The sequence below is a fragment of the Lissotriton vulgaris genome, chromosome 8 (assembly GCF_964263255.1).
Source record: "Lissotriton vulgaris chromosome 8, aLisVul1.2, whole genome shotgun sequence".
NCBI lineage: Eukaryota > Metazoa > Chordata > Amphibia > Caudata > Salamandridae > Lissotriton > Lissotriton vulgaris.
The window spans coordinates 346,066,332-346,089,557 of record NC_141696.1 but is presented as its reverse complement, the minus strand read 5'-3'; the positions used below and the strand labels follow the sequence as shown (position 1 = coordinate 346,089,557).

The following is a 23,226-nucleotide window of genomic DNA, read 5'->3' as shown; positions in this document are numbered from 1 at the left end:
CTGACACTACACCTTGCCTTTGGATATCGGCCTTGGGGATCCCCCCTATGATGGCTACAGTGCCATCTACGAACAACCACCAGCCCTGCTACATGGAGCCTTCACACTGCCTGGCTTCTTCCTCTTTTCGGCCTACTCTCCGGCAGGCCTTTGGGTTTCTCAACGGACACAGGCTATCACGCCCACTCGAGAGCTTTAGGCCACATTGCACTGCACAGCTACATTGCAACTGTGTTGGGACATGTCAGGCTGATGACCGCAGCCCTCTACCTACTGGAAGCTGGCCTTGAGGTTCCCCCTGTGATGACTAATGAGCCATCTTCTCTCCAGCACCAGCCTTGCTGAATGAGGTCCATTCCACCACTCCTCCCAAGCCCTGGTAGACCATTGCTCTTGTCTGGTGGGCCAGGGGCAGGAAGTGAACCACATGTTCATCCTGCTCATTGTGCCTTTATTAGCTAGAGCATCACTATTGGATACTACTTCTATTGTTTCCCTAGCACTGACCATTGACCACAGCCTCTGATACCTCCGGCTCTCCTGAGTGGCTTTTTTGGGCCTCCCATCCACCTGATTGCTTATGTGGTAACGCACTGGTGGGGGCCCTGTTTGGTACCCTATGGCTTAACCTTTTGTAACTACGATTTGCAGCACTCCCGCACTGTGGGTGTGCCTACTACTGCTGCATCCTGCCTATATGGCCCTACCTTACCAAAACAGTAGTTCCAGGGTTGGCTCCACACTCTTTTCCCTTTGTACTAATCACATTGTGTTTCCAGATGTCCATGGGTAAACCCACCTGCCAGCTGCTACTTACGTACGTGGTGACTGGCAAGGCTAGAAATACCACACCAGCCATGGCAGATGTCATCTTAGTGACTCTTCATGAAGGAACTTATGGATATCAAGTCAACCATGAACTCTATGCATACGATACTAAAACCACGACTGCAGAACTTAAATCTCTTTGGGTCAAACTCACGTCCTTCGAAACCTGCTTTGATGCTACAAACCGCACAATGGAGGCCATGGAAGATCGCTTGACTGTTTTGGAAACCAGCCTTGATGTTGGCAGCGAAGTGTGGCATGTGTGCAGAAAATATGCCGGAGATCTAAGACTGCAGTCACAGGAATAGTGCTAATTTATTTAGCATTCTGTAAGAGCTCAAGCCAACTTGACCACGTGTCATTGCTCTTCTGCCTCTGCTGGCCCAACCTTCAAATGACTGTTGTGTGTGTGTCCGTCCGTCCAACTGTCCATCCATCCTAGTCGCCAAGAGCTGGTGTTGCAAAATCTCCAACCTTTCAAATTAGATAGTCCCTGTTTCTCTGTTGAATCTTATTGCCCGCATGCCTTTCTTTGTGATCTGCCATTTGGTAACTTGCAAGTATCGTCCACCCTGATGTAGACTCCCTCTCCTGAGACCCCCTGATAGTTTCTGTGGAAAGCCTTTACCCAGCGAGGAGCAAGTACAAAGGTAATAGGAACTGCATGACCTCTCTGAAGTGTCATACCTCTCCCAAGCGGCTAGACCCCTTTATGTGTCCTATAATCTTGAATTGTCTCAACTTCAAATTCCTGTGAACTATCCACTAGTACTGTGGTGGGGTGGGGTGGGGTGGGGTAATGTGACTATATACCTGGCTGGTTTAACTCCAGACACATGAACCACAGGGTACATTCTATGTGTGCTTGTTAAGGCCAATATTATAGGAGAGGAACCTAGCAACCGTATGATCTTAAGGGGACCCTAAATCGAGGAACAAACTTAGGATGGGATCCAGGAATGTGGAGATGAAAAGTGGAGAGGCAAATCATATATCCCACCTGATAAATAGGGGTGGGTCTCAAGTCCCTATCAAAGGAACATTTGTAGTGTTCCTTAGTTTTAGTTAACTGAAAAACGGCCAGTTTTTGGGTTAACTGCAGCTTCTAAAGTAAAGATATGACTGACATTACTCGAGTGATAGTTATGGTATAGGGCCTATACCTGACTGACTGACTGAATTATTTTTAAAGCGCGCTTATGCCGAGGCATCTTGGCGCTGAAGAATGGGAGAGGAACCAGATAGCTATTAGGGCATAGAAAAGAGCCAGGTTTTTAGCGCCTTCCTAAAACTGGTTCTATTCGTGTCGGAGCGTAATGTGATGGGCATGGTGTTCCACAGTTTTGCTGCCTGATAAGAAAAGGATTTGCCGCCCCATCGAGCTCTTCTTATTCTAGGCAGATGGATTAGATCTTGTCTACTAGATCTTAATGTGCGAGAAGGCACATAACGAGGGAATAGATTAGTTAAATCCTCTGACCCTCTTCCATTGAGAGATTTGTGGACCAGACAGAGGGCTTTGAATTGGGCTCTATGCCTAACAGGAAGCCAATGGAGTTGCCATATGGCATGCAATGTCGGATGGTGCTTAGGGAGGTCCAGTAAGACTCTGGCTGCCGCATTTTGAATTGACTGAAGCTTTGTGAGCTGTTTTTCCCTTGTACCTAGATACAGTGCATTGCAGTAATCTACACGAGACATTACCAAAGCTCCCATCACTGTTTTCCTCAAAGTGAAGGGAATGTATGGCAGGATTTTCCGGAGAACCTTGATTGTAAAGAAACAGGTCGATGTAACCTGACTGATTTGCGCTGTACAGGTTAGTTCCTTGTCAATCATGAAACCGAGGTTCCTAACCTTTTTGGCTGGGACTGGACATGTACCAGCTTCTGGAGGCCACCAGAGGTCACTCCAAATGGAAGGTTTTTGACCAAACCCAATCACTTCAGTTTTTTCAGTATTGAGTTTTAAAAAGTTCTCACTCATCCAGCTCTTAACGTCTAGAAGACAGTTTCAAAAGCGCTCTGCTGTGGCTTCCACCGTCTGACAAAGTGACACTACTAATTGTGTGTCATCGGCATAAGACACTAGACGCAGAGCATGTGATTTTATTAGTACTGCGAGGGGGGTCCCATACATATTGAATAATGTAGGGGAGAGCGCTGACCCCTGGGGGACGCCACATGGGAGAGAGAACTCTCCAGATTGGAAACCTCCCCAGTGAATTTGCTGTAATCTGGCATCTAGGAAGGACCTGAGTAGAGTTAAGGCTGTGTCTGTAATGCCTAGTGTTCCAAGTCTATTCAGTAGGACCCCATGATTGACAGTATCAAATGCCGCTGTTAAGTCTAACAGAATCAGGGCGGCTCTTCCTCCGTCATCCATAGTCCTCCGGATATCCTCGGTTGCCATAATTAAAGCGGATTCCGTGGAATGACATGACCTGTAGCCATGTTGAGTGGTGTCTAGTAGGTTATTTTGGTCTATGAATTCCATGAGCTCTTGATTCATAGCTTTTTCAAGAATCTTGGCTGGTAAGGGAAGGCACGTTACTGTTGGAGTGGATAAATTGTGGAGATCGTCATAGACCGCTTGAACTTTTTGCTGGAAGAACAGAGCCAGATTTTCCACAAAATTCTGATCCGGGATAAAGATAGTGTCACGGGGACTCTTAGCTAGGTGTAAGACAGTTTTAAATAGTTCCTTAGAGGAATTAGAGGCCTTTTGGATTTTTTTGGTGAAGAAGGCCGATTTGGCCTGTTCTATCTTTATCTTATATTCAAGTAGGACTCTGGTATATTCCTTCCTATTTTGGGAGCTATAGTCGGATCTCCAGATCCGCTCATAATGACGGCATTTAAGTTTAATTTGTTTGACGTCAGGAGTGTACCATGGTGAGGTAACTGAGTGTCTTCTAGGTTTCTTGGTTTCCTCTGGGGCCAGCTCATCTATCGCTTTACTGATCCGTGCATTGAAGTTGTTGGCCCCGCTATTGCTGTCATAGGTTTCGAAAGGGGGTTTTATAGATAGAAAATTGGCAAGATGAAAACCATGTGTGCAACAGAAGAAAAAGCAACCTGATGCACTACATAGGGAGTTATTTGCTATCTCTGCCACTGAAACCCAGGATGCCCAATCTTCGAGATGTTTCAGAGAACAAATACTGATGTTTTTAAATGCATTCTGACGGAAACACCAAGATACACTTTTATACATTATAGTTGAACATGAAGTTGCTGCATCAGATCTAAACCTTTTACGAAAAGCGTTTAGACTGACAAGGACCTAAGTAGTGTTTGAAGTATTAAGAATGTTCTCTTTCAGTTTTACAGTTCATAGGTATTCGAAACAAATACAGGCATTGCTGAAGTCAACAGTTCTTACACTTGATACCTGTTGGCGTTGTCAATGCTTGTTTCTTTGCCTAGATGGTTACTATTGTTAGCCACTCATATGCTGTTGGTAAAGTGGGATGGTTCTTTTGTTTTAAGGCAGCGATGGCCACAGAGCATGAGAAAAAAAACATTCCAAGATGGCCACCATGCATGTGCACATGCCACCCACCGATTCAAAACTGGGCCATAGTGAGAGTGCAGGGGAGGTATGGTGACGAGAGAAGAGGGTCCACATGAGGATTGGAGGAGCAGGAAAGACTCAGAGGATCAGAAAGTATCTCATGATGCACTACAATACACGTCATCAGTTGAAGGATGCAACTCTGCCAATCAAACTGAAATGCTCTTTGGGTAGGACAGACAAAAGATTACAGAGTGTAGCCATCAGATTGGGAGCAAGGGGTGGGCAAACTCTTAATGTCTGTATTGGATACAGTAGGCATGTTTACTGACAGACAGCCGAAGCAGTCTGTTGACGAGACCTACAAAGGAAAACCATCCTCCAATTTACATGTTGATGTATATGTGCAATGCATACAGCTGCTAACGATATGCACTTCTTTTTAGATTCCCGCTGACGCGCCATGGGATGCACCACATGCTGAAGAATGGGATAAGATGACGATGAAAGATTTTATCAACAGCGTTTGCTGGACAGCGTAAGTCAATTCAATTCAAAAGTGACGTTTATTTTAGACCATTGGGTCTTTAAACCCGTAAAAACATATAGCCCTTTACAATAATTCTAAATTGTACTCAATTCATCATAACTTCCAATACAATTATCCAATTTCCATGTACTTTTTCCATAGTTTACCCAGTATTAAAACTGTAATACATACACATGTCTATAAAAAGACATAAAAATGTTAAACTATATAAATTTCTATTATACAATATATTCCTAAAACAATATAAGCCACATACAGCTTTGACTAGCTAGGAAACGATCCTAACTTCCATCATATCTTTCAGCCATCCGTTACTTTTTCCATGAAAAACCTTTTTGCGGCCTCCATGTACTCTGCAATGCCTACTGAAATGTTAAGATTTGTCATATTTGTGAGAAGTTCGATTGCTTGTGCACGCAAGGGTCCCATAATTTAAAAAAATCAGGCGTAAAAACTGTTTGCGCAGAGCTAGCACTTTTCAGCAGTCAACTAAAATGTGTAAATTATCGCATTTCGTTCCCAGCCTATATGTATAATTACCATTGGGTTGCATCATTTCTGCTTTTACTTTCCCGTTGATCATACCAACATTAACACCACTTCTCAATCTTAAAACATCTGATCTAAGCCATTGATTGGAAAATATGTCCAAATAGGGGTACCAAATTTCTTTCTCCCAACTAGTTATCACAAATTTCACTGACTTTCTTTCTCAGATACTCCATGTCTTCTATGGAGTATCTGAGAAAGAAAGAGTAAGAGTGAGTCGAAAGAAAGTTTTTATTGTGAAACCTAAAAATAATGCATACAATATTACATTTTAAAGTAGAATTGAATCCATCACCTGGCAGGATTCTATGTAATTTTCTGTCTGTGACTTTGGAATGCATTCTCAAAGGACATTTGTGTTACTCCTTTGCTGTAAGCCTAATTTAGTAGGCTATATTTTAGAGGACCTATTTTGTCAATCATTTTGTTTACTCGTAATAATATGAAATTCCATTAAACAAAACAGTTCCTCTTAAGATAGGTAAAAAGCAGTTCTTCGTAGATTATTTTTATTTTGTCAATTAAGTCTGCCCGATGTTATGGTTACACCTTAGAAGTGTAGGAAACGCCTAGGGCCAGTAACTGTGATATTGTACCTCTGCAGTCTGCAGTGCAGGTTTGCACTTACTTTTTCACTGACCATGTAATGCAAAAACTTTGCATGAAACCAGTGCAAAAATGCAATATTTTCAATGAGTAATAACTGCAAATGGCGTTTGGGCCCTGGGGCTGTATTATGGTCGGCTTTTTCTGATGCAGCGCGGAACAGAGTGCCTTTTTTTATGCCTGTTAGTTAGTGCTTTATTTTCAGATTGCACAGCTTAAAAAAAGCGCCCGAGCTGTGTTATCTGAAAATAAAGCACTACTCCGAGAAATAACTGTAAAAAGATTGCGCTTTACGCACTTCAGGCGCATAAGCAGGTTCTTGGCTCTGTGCTACTCCCAAAAATTTGAATTGAGATACGGCCCCTGAACCTTGTGTGAACACATGAAATTTGCACTAGAAAATAGTCATCTCATAGAGTTTGTAAAAGGTAACAACACAGCAAAGAGAAGGAAAGAGAAGTATGTTTAAAAGTGAACTTATGAGCTTTATCTTTGTTAGTCATCCTTAGGCAAGATTTCAGAATGAAATCAACAATTGTAAGATGAATTGATATAAATACAAAAAAAAGTACAACGAAATAGGAGCAAACTTAAATGGCTTATTAATAAGACAAATATTAAAGGAAATATTTCAGTTTAGACCAGGCCAGTTATGTGACCACAGAGCTTCCGTTATCTGTGATAGAGGTGTCAAAAATAGTCAATTTCTAATTGTGAAATTTCACAAAATTTCTTGAAAATTATATGAAGTTATGCAAAAATAAGCTTTTAACACGAAGTGTGATTTTATGGCATCTCGTGTGACTTCGCGTAAAAAGCCATGCAAGATACCGGCAGGAGATTTGCCTTCACAAGATATTTTATGTGTTAACCAGTCTCCCTGAAACAAAATAGTGCATGCATTTCACTTAATGAAAAGTTCTGGAATTTTGACAGTTTGGTCAGTATACATTTAACTTAATGCAGGCCAACCTCTTTGTATAAAATTCAGTTGCACTCTATTGCAGTAGTTAAACTACACCATCTAGGCCCTGCAGTGAATGTTTGTAGTAAGCATCTATATTGTTGCCAGAGACTCACCTCATCTGGGGGGTGGGGGTGGGGTTGTTATCAGAAGAAAGAGGCAGAAGACCTCCAGTCTTCTTGGGCCCAAACTGAAGTTTTTTACAGAGACCTCATGAGTAATCTTGGAACATGGGACAAACTGAATCAATAGACGTTCTTGAAATGTATTTCGGCCTGGTTAACAAAGTTCAAATCTGCCTCGGCAGCTAGACTGAAACAGGGTAAACAGTCTTTGTTGGTAAAATTAAACTCAGAGCAGTGCAGAGACTTAAGCTTTAAGGAATAATTAAGTTTGACGATGAAAAGTAATGATTAATTTAATTGGTATTTTGTGACATTAACAAGCTTGTGGAAAGCCTGGGAGGCGAGCCAGGAAACCGTGTCATTATAGTAGCTTAGTCGTGACACTTATCCTTTCAAGTTTACATTTGGCATTGAATAAGCCAACTTTGAGTGCATGAATACATGAATAATAAACTGTCTTGCTTGGCCTCAGTAAAAAAGCATGCGATGCCTTCTGTGTATTAAAGTTAAAACGCTTAATCGGATTGTCCCGAAACCAGAAGCAGATGGTTTTAACCCCTTCCACGCTCATGACGAGCTGGGCTCGTCATGGCGTAGCCTCCTCGCACGCTGATGACGAGCCCAGCTCGTCATGTAAAGTGGGATTCACAAAATCTCAGCCTGTGAGCAGAATAACGCTAGCACGCATGAGGTTAAATGATGTTGTAAATCAGAGAGCTATACACTACAAACAATTCTTTATTTTGACTGACTCCGAGTAGATCGCATATCACCATGCCTTTTTCCAGGAATAACTTGCTGTGAAGATCAGAGTTCTAGTAAAGAACTATAGACATAGTGTTCACTTAGCTCACAGAATGTGCCTGAAATAAAAAACAAAACTGTTCTCATCTGGGCTACTACAAGTTCCTGAAATAAATGAGTTCCTTAATATATTACTTTCACTTTGTATTATATTTTTAATCTGTTCCAAGTCTTGTGTAGTCCATGACAGTTTTTCCTATGTATGCACTCTACCCTTAGAACATGGAGACATTGGTGAATCCCTGATTGGCATAATTAACTGTTTTATAATGCCACAGTTTATGGGGCATAAATACACCCGGTCACCTGTGGACTGCAGCACGTATTGTATCATCCACTAGTGTTACAAAAGACACCATGGCTTTAGGCCTATCATTGTAGCTTGACTGTTGTAGTGTAAAACCTGCAGTGCATCCTGTAAAAATAACACTTTTTGGCAGGTATAAGGCCTCCCTTTTAAATATTAGTCAGTCACCCATATGTAAGCCTTGTATCCCAAAAGGCAGGGTGCATGGTACTTAAAAGTGGGACATGTAGAAAACTAATATTACCATGTCTCTACTGAGACAAGGATCTGAAATCTATTTCCACTGTGGCAGGTCAATCTGTGCTATGTAGAAAACAGAGTGCAGATTAAAATACTAATAATGTAGTTGGAATGGGTTAAGCTAGAAAAGTTATTAAACCACTAATTTTAATAGCTAATAAAAATACAAATCAGTGGTGAAGTTGGATTTTTAATGAATAATAAGGAAAAGTAACTTTTAGAAAGTTTTCCTTTATATACTTAAACTGTCAGAAGGCTAATTAGCATAAGTTCCACTTACAGACCAGCCTTTCCATGGAGTTTCTGAGCCCCAGTAATCTGATAAAGGTGTGAAATTCTTTCCAGGAGCAAACAAAAGGGAAACCTCAATAGTCAAAGATTTCTGATCTTAACAGAATATGTAGGGTGGGGCTGTTGGCATCCGTTTTTGCACTACAGTGTCAAATCCTGCTTGAGTGGTCTGTTGAGCCACATGAAACACTTATGGCCCACTTGAAAGAGAGAGAACTGTATGCAAAGACTATTCTTGTGTCTCCTGTCTGGTTGCTTAATAACCGTGCATTTTTCCTATCAGGCTCTCTTTCTAAGTCTATTGTGGATACAGTGCCTGCTTTAAATTATATTTTATTATTAAATGTGAGACTATTGTTAGATGTGGGACTACATTGGTGATTTCCTAATGACTCCTCCACACACACTTCTAGCCCTCTGGGCCCAAGTGAAGTATGGCCAAAGACTTTCACCATCTTGAAAATGCTGACACATGCTATTTTGGGCATGTTTGCAGTAATTCAAACAGGAACTGCTGAAAACTTGGATGAGGTTGTCCCTGGGACATTTTGCAAGATTGGTTAGGGACTTCCAGCATTTGGAGTAGCAGAGTATTGTCTTCATATCAGATTTCTATTTATTAACACACTTTGTGTACATTATTTCAAATTATTTTTTTAATTTGTATGTCCATTATTCTGCGTTGTTTTGGCTTCTTGTTTCCCATGTATATACAAGTATTTTCTTTTGGCTACTCCATGAAATTATAAAGTTATATATATTTTTTGCTAACTAGAGCGTCCAGGCCTTCCTATTTCTTCTTTTCCTAATTCCTATCTTCCTTCTCTTTCATTTATTTATCTCAACAATAACCCATGTTTTGTTGCAATTGTGTGGCAAAAGCAGTGGTTTGGAATTTGTTTATGCTCCATAGGAAAATATTTGAACTGATGTCTTATTCAGCAATATGGTGCCTACAGACCTGCCAGCAGACATATTGTCACAGTCTGTCACACAATATCTGCTCTGCTCACAAGGTGTTCTGGTGTGGAGATTATATCACAGTGTGGGTCACAACATGAGCTTGAAGTCTCTCCGTAGTGTGGGTTTCCATCTTGTATTTGGAGTTGGGGCATGGCAGCTTAACCCGTCATGCTATTGTGCATGACAGGTGATGCAAACCCCTCAGGACATTAGCCGCAGCCTCAGAACATTTTTGTGTTTTACAGTGTTTGGTGTCTGTGCTTGGCACAAAGCTCTGCCCACAGGGCCGGACTGGCTACCGGGCAGTTTGGAATGCTGCTGAGCTGGGGGCTGATTTCGTTCATGGAGACCTGCGTGTGCTAAACGAAATTCGTTTTGCTTTAATTATTTCGAAGCACACGCAGGTCTCCATGAACCAAATCAGCCTCCACCGTAGTGAAATCAGCCCCCAGCTCAGCAGCATTCCCAACTGCCCGGTAGTCAGTCCGGCCCTACACCCTCTCATGCCTTGTAAACGTAATGGCGTTAATGTCTCACCACTTTCCAGACCCACCCCTATAAGACCGCACCTTCTCTCACTCTGTGAGATTTATCTCAAAGTTTACAGGTTTGTCTCCATTTTTTGAGGGTTACGGAATAGTATCACTCTAGTTGTTCTTTAGGAATCTCTGGAGGAGCAACAGTAGGCCTGTGGGAAGACTACATAACGACAGCTGCTGCTGTTGAAAGTACATGTTTCACTCATCCTTCCAGACTTATTTCTGACACAGATGAGGAAGATGTTTAAGAGTTTATAGAAATGTGTAATTGTTTTAGCGTTCCAGAGTGTTAACTGTCATTTCTATGACAACATGAAACATCATTTAGTAAATTTCTCCTCTCTCATCTGCTGGAAAAGATTTTAATTCAACAGGCCCTATCCTACCCTCTTGGCGTTTAGGTGTGACGCATTTTTGTAATGAATATTATTGTTAGTGCTCTAGTTGTTCTTTGAAATTCTGTGATGAAACTGCACTAGAACACTAAGGAACCAGATAATGGCTCGCAACTCCTGTGGGAAGTACATGTTTTAATCAACATATCAGACTTTCCTCTCTAATGGCAGAGGACACTGTTTGTGAATTTATAGACAATATGTCTTCCTTTTAGCCTTTTGGGCCCTTAACATCATTTTCGTGAGATATCAAATGGAAACAACATTTTCCTTCACTCGTGGTTCATCAAAACCCTGTAGAATATCAGCATTTGCTTGCACTTAGTAAAATCATCTTAGAATGCATCACAATTTTTTAAAATTAGTATTTCACCACCAACAAATAATTTATATTGCAAATAAATTCTGTATCACCCTATATATCCTTTTAGTAATCCTCAAAACGAGCCTTCCACTATAATGCATTTCAAAGTGACAAAAATGGCAGACCCTTATCAGGCAAACTACTACAACAGCTGTGCCTCTTTGAACCTTACAGTTAAATAGTGCTGTGCAAAACACACCCTCTAACAAACACATTTTGTGAATTTCAGTCCTGATATAACAGGTCTGATTTACAATATCAATATTAGCCAGGGAAGGGCACGCCCAAGTTGGTACTAACCAAGGTAGAATAGGCCCTCAACTTGGCCTTGGAGCCCTAAGACTCCACACTTGGGAATGCCCTACCCATGAGATAATATTGTTACAGTTCTTACATATTTAACCCGTTCTGTGCTCCCGTCGGCCAACAGCTGACGGGAGCACTACCTGGCTGGTGCTACGAATGACCGTTGGCCTTCGCAGCCCCGCCCGTTCTTCGAACATTCCGCACTGGCGCAAAACGTTCGAAGCAGCTAAGGCGTTAAAAAATCTTGTGTTTATTATGGCTGTACAGTGCACTGCAATATATGCAAACAAATGATATAGAAAAACATGTAGTTTATAACAATAACGGCAACTAATAGAGCATATAGTATGCACAGAATTGGATCTTGATACCTAATAACCTATGCAGAGGTTTGAACACTAAGGCGAGTCACTTACAAAAACCAATATTCTGCATGTGTCCAATTGGTGATAAGTTGTATTATTTGTTGGCCATGAGAGATTCTACAGGAAATGGGTGGTGAAGGTAGAAACCTTATCCTGATGTTAGGATGAAAGGGAATGGTAAAAAAACATCAGTAGAATTTAATACTACTGATGGGAAGTATGGTAATTGAGGATTTAGTTTAGTCATCTGATCATTGATACAGATTTTTCTTTTGTTGGGTAGGATTAAGTTGCAGTAGAGGTGCAAGCTAAGCACCTTTCATAATTAAAGTGTGCACCTAGAATGGATTCTGATTGAGAAGTGGTGATTGAGTCCAGAGTAAAGAGCATAGAGAATACAAGCAATTTTGGTGTTGAGGATGTTGGGGAGGGAATTATCTTTGTATTATATAGGTTTAGCTTGTGGTAGAGCTGTGCCAATCATGGATAGATAGCAGGTAGACGTTTTTTGTGTAAATCATTTTCTTAGCTATTTTATGTCTATAAAATATGACATCTTGTCCAGCATACAACATATTAACAGTTGAGTCATCACGTTAATCCAAATGAAACATCACTGACTGTCATAAATTGCAAATAGTGAAATAGGATGCAAAGGAAACCCTATAATATTAGCTTTTAAGCCAACTAATATACCACCTCAACCCCACCTCAAACCCACTTCCAGCCCTCCCTCGGAACTACATTTGTCAGCCACCTATCCCACAAGTTATGATGCAAACCATCCAGCAAGCCATTTCTCCCAACCTTCATCCTGGGTTCTACAATCACCTGTCTCTTCAAACAGAGGGCCTCTCCACAACCCTCAATCGAACAAAGCCGGCGCTCTCCATCTAGGAGGAAGCATGATACTTGAGAGGCCATTTCATGTGACTGTACAGTTGAGTCATCACGTTAATCCAAATGAAACATAAGATGCCAAGGAAAACCTTAAATATTAGTTTTCAAACCAACTAATATAACACCTCAATCCTACCTCCAGCCCTCCCTCAGAAATACATAAGCCACCTATCCCACAAGTTATGATGCAAACCATCCATCAAGCCAATCTTCATCCTGGGTGTTGTAATCACCTGTCTCTTCAAACAGGAGGGCCTCCCCATAACCCTCAATCAAACAACTAGCGCCATCCATCTAGGAGGAAGCATGATTCTTGGGAGGCCAATTCATGTAACTGTACAGCGGCTTACTTTTGGCTGCGAAGTGTAGTGGAGTGCCATTCATATTATCAGCAAATTGATCCATGGCCAGAATTGTCCAGAGCCTGTGGTACCACTGAAAGAGTGGTGGATTATCCCTCTTCTCCCAGTGGAAGACTATTGTTATCTTCCCTGATGCTCTGTAGCACCATGTGCCAATCATGTTTTGACATACTTTCATGTTTATGGGCCTCAAACCAGCAACATAACCTTCAGGACAAAGGGAATCTGATATCCTAGAATCTCAAAGTTGCCACCCCCCTCATAAAAGGGACAATTCAATGGGTATTCCCACCAAACATGCAATCCTCCCCCCCCCCCTGGTTCTGCAATCGCTCCAACAATTTGGATGAACATTTGGGAACATTTGACACAAGCAGGAGGGAGTATAATGCCAGCCCAACCAGGGTTTATAATGAATCATCCTACCCAAAACAATCTTAGCAGATGAATTGATTTCCCCTAATTAGCCACTCCCACTGCTTTGGAGATATCTATGCACCCAAAGCCCATTCCCATTCCTTATTATGGTGCCAAGTCTGAAAAGCCTCCTTAGCAAGCAAAACTTGATATAAATTAGATTTATTGCTTCTCGAGCCCACCAGTTTGGGGGAAAAAAAGCTTTCAGAGAAGTCCTATGTTGAGTTGCACCCTGTCAGATTATTAGATTAGTGACCCAACGGTGAAGCAGTGCACATTGTAAACAGCCCTGCTCATAAAGACCAAAGTTGGTCTTACATCATAGGAATATCTTAGGCCTGAAAGCCTCAAACATGTCCACGAGTGTCCTACACCCCCTTGTCCATTCTTGGAATGCAGTGCCCCATGCACAGGGTAAATCCTTTATTATGACGATTTAGGTTATATGATGAAAGTTCAGTCACCAACCCTGGGCTTCTATATAGGTATCCCATACTTAGAGGGTTGTTGTGATTGTTGTGCTGACATATGGACTTGTCGGCCTGAGCTTTGTATTCAGCTTTACCAGGTCCCACAGAGGCCTTCGGGCAAAGACGTGGTCCATGTGCCTCCAGTTCTACTCTGATGCCACCATGGACCATTCCACAGCTATCCTTATCTGAAACACCACATAGTAGAGAGAAATATCAGGTATGGCCAACCCTCCACTCGTCTCCTCTGCGATTCACATAATTTCACTGTTTGCAAATGCAAAATTGTATTGTGCAATGTAGGGAAGAAAAAACCCACTTGCAAAATAAGAAATCAGAAAATTTGTGATTCCCTATTTTGCGCCCACGTTTAGAGGATCGCAATTTCTGATTCCCTAAATGCTATTCAAATAGCCATCACAAATTGCGATACTCCTTAAGGAATCGAAAATTACCACTAACTTCAAGTTGGTAGTAATATGCGATTTCCTAGAAAAATGCATTATTTTTTGCATTTTTCAAAGTGCCATGTGGCTCATATACATGCCCTTAGGGCAGTGTTCTTCAAACTGTGGGGCGCGCCCCCCTGGGGGGGCACGATGCCATCTCAGGGGGAGCAACACTCCATCCTAAACTCTTACTATCATTTCCCACATCACAAGTCCGTTGGGGGGACATGGAGGGGGTTCAGCTGTCACAGAGGGTTGGAAGGGAAATGAATGGGGCACGTCGACGTGCCCATGCTTTTTTTTTTTTTACTTCAAGGGACAGTTTGTCTCCCTTCTGGAAAGAGCTAACCCTCCCGGGAATGGGTTAATTGTGAGAGCTGAAACGGTTCAGATGCAGTGGGAGGCAGGGAGTCTCCTCTGCTATGAAACCGAAAGCAAACACACAGACAGTCTACAGAGGACTGCCAGTTACTTTGTTTTTCGTTTCATGGCAGAAGAGACTCCCTGATTCCCACTGCAGCTGAAATGACTGTCCCCGTTTGTGGAGAGGCCCCAGAGTTTCACAAATGCTTATTGGTCCTGGGCTGAATGGGGCGCCACCTGAAAGGATGAGGGGCCCTTGGCAAGTATCCTGCAGGTTTGAAAAACACCCAAACGATTTTAGTCCCAGAGAGCCCTCAGACCAGCTGACCAAAGCACAGAACTTAATTAACGTGAAATGGTGGGTGCGTGAGTAAGTGAAGGGATGAGTGGATTGTGGAGTGGATTAGTGAAAGGGTGAATGAAAGGGTGAATGGATGGATAATGAGAGAAAGGATGGATGGGTGAGTGGTAGGATGGATGAGAGAAAAGGTAAATAGATGCATGTATGGGTGGAATGGTGGATGATGTGCGAGTGAATGGGTGGATGGATGAGTGCAATGATGGATGGATTGATAATCGAAAGGGTGGATGGACAGATAAATGAAAGGGTGGATGTAAGGATTGATGGATGAGTGAGTGAAAGGGAGGGTAGATGGACAAAAGGATGGGTCGATGAGTGAAGGAGTGAAAGGGTGAATGGATGAGAGGAAGGATGGATGAGAGAGGATGGATGAGTGATAGGGTCAATAGATGGATTCATGAGTGGATGAGTGGGTGGGTGTATGGAAGGCTTGATGGGTGGCTAAGAGAAAGGGGGATGGGGAGAGAAAGGAAGAACGGATGGATGACTAAAAGGGTGAATGGATGGACGAGTGTACGGATGGATAGGGTCAAAGGGTGGATGTAGGGATGGATGAGTGAAATGATGGATTGAAGGATATAAGAAGGATAGGTTTTCAAATGGTTCAATATGTGTGGCCATGGATGGGCACACAGGTGGAAGGACATGGTGAAATGAATGAATGGTGAAAGACTGAATGATGGATGAAAGAATGATTAAACCTTGTAGCCCCATTATCTTCAGAACATTGACTTTCACATTTATATGAGTCATTGTCTTTATATAATGTGTGTGATTTAAAGCACTGCAACACCCTGACGTACATACTTGGGATGAGTAGCACTATAAAAGAAACCAAATACACATGAGGGACGGTCTATGCGGAGATGAGGGGCCCCATTGGAGGGTGGTAGCAAGGCTGGCTGGCCGCACCGGGTATCAGGCGTTTCCCAGGGAGGCTGGAAAGGTGGGGGCGGGTTTGTTACTGGGTGCTGACACTGCAAGGTTCCTTGTATATCCAGCATTTTTTAGGCAACAATAAAAGTGGCATTGCTTATATTCAGGTGTAGTTCACCAGAGTCAGGTGACTAATGTACCTGCTGGAAGATTGCGTTTTGAGCTGTGTAATAAGCCTTTGTCAGTTAACCACACCCACTCACAAACCTGCAGTTAACTAAACACACTTATTGTGTTAGACATTATTTGCCGGATATGGCCCAGGATATGAGGGTGGAGGTCCATTATGTGGTGTATGAGATTCCAGAAATTTGTCAGGTGGTGGGGGGGCCCGACATGTAAAAAATATCAGTTGGGGGGGCTCAGCCTACAAAAGTTTGAAGACCTCTGCCTTAGGGCATGTATGTGCGCCACATGTGCACACATGCGCATTTCAGGGTTGCAACAGGATGTCCTTTTAGAACCCTTGCATCCTTGAAATTTCATGCGCAATTTGCGAGTACCTATTGGGTACTCGCAAATTTCTCATGCAATTCCCATTTATTCCTATGGGCCTCTTGGCCCATAGAAATTAATGGGAAGCTATTCCTTATTTGAGACTCGCAATTTGCGAGTCGCAAATAAGGAATGCGTAGGATTTGCAAAATATTAGCAGATTCCTAAATACATTGCATTTTGCAAGTCTATAATAGCGAATTGGTAAAATTCGCTAATGTAGACTCACAAAATGTAATGTTGATAAAGCTGGCCCCTAGTGCCTACAAATAGAGGACAATAAATGGGGGGAAAATTAGAGAGGAACAGCTCACCCGAGGGTGTCCTGTTAATCTACATGCCAAGTAGCGGATAGGTTTCTTAGCCCTTCAGAAGGGAAATTCCTTAGGAGATGGGCCACTTCTTCAGCTGCTACAGTTAAATTGAGGACCTTAGATAAAGATCATAATTGATTTTATTCTCGGATAATCTCTTGAAGGCCTGTTAAAGGGAGAGTATTGCTGGAAGGGCCGATCGTAGGGATCCCAAAGTTAGCACCACATTGTCCACATAATGGTGAAGTGCGTACCTACCAGACCTCAGATTCCTGGACTAACAGCCCAAGGGGTCTATGAAAAGGGCAAATAAAAGTAGGAATAAAGAGCACCCCTGGCTAGAGCTTCTGTATGGCTGAAAGTCCTGGGACAGTTGGCCATTCAGAGTGACCCTATCTTTAGGACTGGTGTAGTTGGGTTAGACCACATTTAAAAAGCTCAGGCTGATGCCAATGAGCAGGAGCAGTAGGAATGAGAAGGAGAATTCCACCCAGTCAAAGCCTTTTTCTGCATCTAGCAATGGCAGGATCGCTGGAATTTCTTTAGGGAAGCCTTTTCATGAGGTGGATGGCTACGCTTATGCTTTCATGAATCTGACATCCCTGCACAAATTCACTCTGGTCCGGGCGGATCAGGGATGTGAGGACCTCATGGAGGCAGGTGGCCAGGATCTTTGTATATAGTTAATGCAAGAGCTAGAATGGGTAATGGCAGGGCACCTCACACTGCAAAACACATAAAGTAATAAATGCTGTAAGAGGGAGGCTTGGCTTGCACTGCACCAACAAGCTAAACTCACTCTTTTGCACTTAAAAAAAGTGGTTATTTGTTACAGGAGATATGGTTGGTATGCAGCTGGCCCATACTGGTAATGTTCTGTCTGATGCTACGGCTAAGCTTAAGGAGTTTTCTGTTTTTCCTTGGACTTTTCATCTGGGGAGGCATGTTTGGTACCCCATCAAGTTGCTTACCTTAATGATGTAAAGCTTTCTCAGATTACTAAGGCTCAGGGATTCCATGGAAAGGCACATATTGCAGGAGGAAGTGAGGGCAGCCATAAAATCACCCTTTTTAACTTATGCACTGAAATGGGCTACACAACTCAACAATAGGAGAGTCAATCATCTCGGCCCTCCCCAAACCTGGCAAGTACATGCAAAAATGTGCGTCCTACCTCCCAATTGCACTTTTGAATATTGAAGCAAAACTACATATGAAGATACCCACTTGAGCCGTTCTTGATTCCCTAAGCCTTGTCCTGAAGATGCAAGGCCCTCGGGTGACTCCAACTGGCCAGGTCTCACTTCCTTGAAGCTGTGCCAGGATCATTCCTCCTCAGTGGAACACCTGAGGAGAGCTCAGGCTGAGGAACTCTGAAAAAGGAGAAGGCCTGGGACCTCTCAGGTCAAAGGATAGGCCAAATAGATATTCCCAGCAGTACTCCTCATAATTTTAGTTATCCCCCTGAAGTCATATCTTTCTATAGGGTGGCCTGGCCAACATCCTGGTATATAGAACAAGTATATTCCCTGAAGAAGGCATTGCTAAGCTGCCAGGCTTGCTTAAAAATATCTTCCCTTCCCGAATAGCGAAACTTAATCAGGATATATCTTGGTCTTTGTTGCTGAACTCACCATTTAAAGCCCACCTTGTGGACCCTGTCAAGGTTCACCCCTCCATCCCCATCTCCTAAAATGTTAGACAAAAAGTTGGTCATGATACCATCCAAGTTAGGATTTGGGAACTTTTCACTCAGACCGCGTATCAATATGTTTTCCCTTTGGAAGTGGTTCTCCAAATCCTCCAACATTTCTAGGGCCAACCTTGGTTGTTGTTCTACTGTGAAGGCAAAAGATGACGTGGCTACATGCTGCTCTCCTACAGTATACAACTATGCCTTAGTATCTAGTTGCATTGACTCGCCAAGTCAAGGTCTGTGTGCAGTTCTTGTATGTTGGAGCCTTGGTCGGAAGGCATATCAGCTATTTTCAAAGTCTTGGCAATGTTCATCTCTCAATTAAATTTGGAATGCCCAAATATTTCTCTGTGAGGGCTATATCGTCCAGACCTGCATGAGTCTCTCGCACCTCCAGGGTGATGTCTTGCCCCTCCCCCACCCCCTAGTCTAAATAAGCAAGTAGACTCCCCTTGAAAGTGTTTTATTCTTAGGGGGCATGTGGAGCCCTCCTATACCCCCCCCTCATCTGGGGAATAACACTGGGAATGCCTCTGTTCTCCATGAGGTTGCAAGAAAGAGAGCACAGAGGATTAAGGATCATAGGGTCACAAGGAACAAGTGCTCACTTCATCTTGTTCTGACTGCTCCTCTGTGCTTTCCAGATCACTTAGCACACTGGTATAGTGGCACTTTGAGCTGGCAGTTAGCTCCCCACAGACTAGGGGCCAGTCTTTTTTAAAAGGGCTTCCACAAAACTGGGCCAAGAGGAGGGTGAATGCTGCCCTTGTTCATGTTGTCTCTCAGGGTCCCGGATAAGTTAATCATGCTATGTTCGGCAGTCAGCTCTGGGCACTGAGATGCGTTATCTTGGGTCTCCGGCATGACAGTTGGATAGCATTTCTCCTCTGAGCCCTAGGAAGGAATCACAGCCAATCCTCATCGTTCACTGTCCCAGGCCTTGCGCCCATCAGTCTGGCACACATGAATCGCTGTTCCCCTGCACTGGGCCCAGCCCTTGACCGCCAGTCTGGGGCTCTGGGAGCGCTGTCCTTGCAGCAGCAATCTGGGGTCCGGAATTCTTCCTCACCGGTTGTGTCCCTTCTCAAAGAGGGAGTTAAGACATCTGTCGGCAGTTTGGACCCCCGGAGACATTGAGGCATGTGATGAAATTTCCGCAGGCTGGGAGCTTAGATAGAAAGCATCTAGATTGTCTGCCATCTTGACCACTAACCTTGGTCACATGTTTTTTATATGATGCTTGACAGGCACATGATGGTGGAAGAAGAAGAGTTGATTGTCATTGGTGAACCTGTGGGGAGCGGGCCCAAATGGGGAGGTCATATTGCATATGTTAGAAATATGGGGCTCTAATTGTCAGAGGTAGGTACCTTTGTCCAAGTAGGGACCCTTGCTTCTAGTCAGGGTAAGGGGGATACACACTTTAGATAACCCCTGCTCACCCCCTTGGTAGATTGGCGACGAGCAGACAGGCTTATCTCAAAGGCAATGTGTAAAGTGCTTGTACTCAAAACACACAGTAATACAGTTAAAACACCACCAATAGATTCCACACCAGTTTACAAAAATACGGTATCTTTATCTAAACCAAACAGGACCAAAACAACAAAAATCCAACATACAGATGTCAAAATAGCACTTAAAAACAGTCACTTGCGGAAATAGCACTTGTAGAAACTAATAGCTCCACCTGGGGATATTACGACGTCGTGACCGACAAAAATACAAAGTATGGTGCTGACCGCGAACTGTGTGGTGTCAGACATGGTGTCATATGGACCCTCATACAACAGTACCTTGGAAATTGAAGTCTATGGACGATGCATGGCATTGTGGAGGTGAGGTGTCAGTGCCGAGGTCGAGGCCGGTTTCCTGGTTGCCTTGGGGAGGAGAGGCGTCATGTCTGCGAGGAGGCAACGTGATGAGTCCAGGACAGGGGAATACAGCAGCATCAGCGGTGAGGCGCCAGTTCCAGTGAGGCATTGCAAGGTTGGAGAGTTTGTGAAGGCACCCTGGTCGGCTATTGACCCCGCAGTAACAGATGGGGCTGCTGGCAGGGATGGTGTTGGTGCCAGTGTGGCATCAGGAAGGCCAATAACTGCAGGCTTCAGCAGGTGTCGAAGGGCATCGGAGATGGGGTGGCGGCGGGACGGTGCATCCTGCAGTTCATGAGCGGTTCCCCTGGCCTTGTGGCAGCTGACAGCGGTGGGCATCATTTTTCTTGCTTCTTTTAGGTTTCTTCCAGCTCCCAACAGCAGGAACATCCTCCAGAGGCCCAAAACCTGGAATAAGCCCCTCCTGGCAGGTCAAAGCTCCTAGCAGTGGAGTTCACGGGAGCTGATGGTGAAGTCTTTGTGTCCCTGAGACTACAGAACAGGCGGCCAGCACACACAAACCCTTGGACATTCTTCTTCAAACAGGTTCTCAGCAAAGTTCCAGTCTTTGTTCTCTTCCTTGGTAGAAGCAGCTACTGCAGGCCAAGCCAGCAAATCACACAGCAAAGGGACTACACTCCTCCTTCAGCTCTCCAGCTCTTCTCCTCGGCAAAAGGTTCCTCTTGAGTCCAGAAGTGATCTAAATCTCTTGGGTTTAAAGTCCTCTACTTATAACCCATTTTGTCTTCGTTCTCTTTGTGGCAAGGGTCTCTGAGCCCAGTTCAAACCAGTTCTGTCATCCTTAGCGCAGCATTACTACAGGAACTGGAGACAGAATTGTGCAGAGGAGACACTGCCTGTTCAGGTGTAAGTGAAACTCCTCCCACTGCTCTAAATGCACCCAAAGTCTATTCAGCCCAGCTCTGAATCACTCAGGAAAGGCAGGACACACCCCAAACCCCCTTGTGGCTGTCTACAGTGAATGCACATCCCCAGCCCCTGTCACCCCAAAACCAGACAGTCAATGCACAAACCAGCAGAGGCACACAGAATGGTTAAATAGGAAAATACCTACTTCCTAAAAGTGTTATTTTCAAGCACACAATTTATAAACCATCTCCCTAAAAATATGCGTTATTAAATTCTGACTTCAGAAAGCCTAACTCCATTCCTCGATTTTGTCCTAATGGTAATTAATGCTTATAAAATGTTACAAAGTAACTCCCATGTTAGTCTATGGGACAGATAGCCTTTCAGTAGTGAAAAACTAAATTGGCAATATTTGTAAAACACACCAGCACATTTCCTACCTTTTACCTACACTGCACCCTTCCCATGGGGGTACCTTGGGCCTACCTGAGGGATGTCTTACATGTAAGAAAAGTGAAGGTTAGAGGCACTTGCCAGGTCGGCATGGAAATTTAAAACTGTGTGCAGACACTGCAGTGGCAGGTCTGATATACCTTTACAGAGCTACTTATTTGGGGGGCACAATCAGTGCTGCAGGCCCACTGGTAGCATTTGATTTACAAGTCCTGGACACACTTTGTGTACTTGCCTATGGGCTCACCAGTAAAATCAAATATGCCAATCAGAATAACAATTTACACAGGGAGCATATGCACTTTGACACTGATCAGCAGTGGCAAAGTGTCCATGGAATCTAAGCCAGCGAAAAAAGAAATCCAGCACAGCATCAAAAATATAGGGGTAGAAGCAAAAAGTCAGGGGGAACCACACCAAGCATGCCAAGTCTAACAGTATACAAGTTGATTAATGTTTGTTTCACATGTTTGAGTCACATAACCATAATGCCATAGAAATCAATGGAATTCCTAACTCTGTGTGGTCTATTGTATAGTAGGTGCTGAAGAGCGAGCAAGATGGTGAACATGGTTGGTTAATATGCCTGCTCTCTAATTCTCTTTCTGAACAGTGCTGCAAAACGCTTTGCTACTCTCTTTGTGAATGTCAATGTTACCAGTGAGACTCACCAGGTTTCTGCCCTCTGGTTCCTATGGTACGTGAAGCTCTGCGGTGGACCAAACCGAATATTTTCAGTCACCAATGGGGGACAGGTACAGTGATTTGCTCCCTTCTTTAGCCACCCAAATATGGTGCATTGTTTAAAGTACTACAGCAGTCCTTCTACGCTAGAGGTTGACGGCAAATATACAGTGTTTTGTATAAACATTAGAACACATGGCACACTTCTGAAGTTGTCTCTGCATCCTTACAGACTTTACACTGCTTGTCCAAAATATATAATTGTATTGGTCAAGTCATTTCTTTATGAAGCAGTGATTACTGTGCTATGTTCTTATCAATCATTATTCTTCATGGGTGTAGGAAATCTGCCTTATCTACACGGTCTCCCCCCGTTTTCCTTTTTATTGACACTATTTTTCTGGTATTGCATGTTCTCTGTTCCCAAAAAATTAGGAATTGGTTTCATCCAATTGGTTTATTTAAATTTGTCATAAGGTTATTGTAAGTCAGTGCAAAAATTGCATGGGGCAAGGAAGTTAAATTTTGTATGTGGGCGGCAGTGTACTGGAAAGGCATGGGGAGCAAATAAATGATGGATTTAGTCCCAGATCGCAGTACTGGAGTGAATGTTTGACATTGTGCAGCATTCTGTCCATCAACTGTTCTTTTTGCATTTGTCACCCCGAGTGGGACGGGTATACCAAGACGTGGGTTCCATGCTCTCTAAGCCACTGGAGTGAAGCTAGCCTGGCTAAAGAGGGGCGATGCCCTGAAACAGCTCCCAGGATGTTTGTTTCCAGTCCAGGGAGGACCTGTCCTGGCAGTTCGGATTAGACTGTTCCCACGGGGAACAGGGTCATGACTGATATGCATATGGCTGGGTCTGAA

General features: G+C 43.4%; 1 protein-coding gene across 1 annotated transcript in view; it reads left to right on the top strand.

Annotated features, from left to right (window-relative positions):
- Nucleotides 1–23,226, top strand: part of LOC147697031 (amine oxidase [flavin-containing] A-like) — a 562,294-nt gene that overhangs the window by 417,153 nt on the left and 121,915 nt on the right. Inside the window, exons 5-6 of the mRNA XM_086934108.1 lie at nt 4,791–4,882; nt 22,286–22,427. Coding sequence (XP_086790234.1) covers nt 4,791–4,882; nt 22,286–22,427 — 234 coding nt within the window. The remainder of the gene's footprint in view (nt 1–4,790; nt 4,883–22,285; nt 22,428–23,226) is intronic.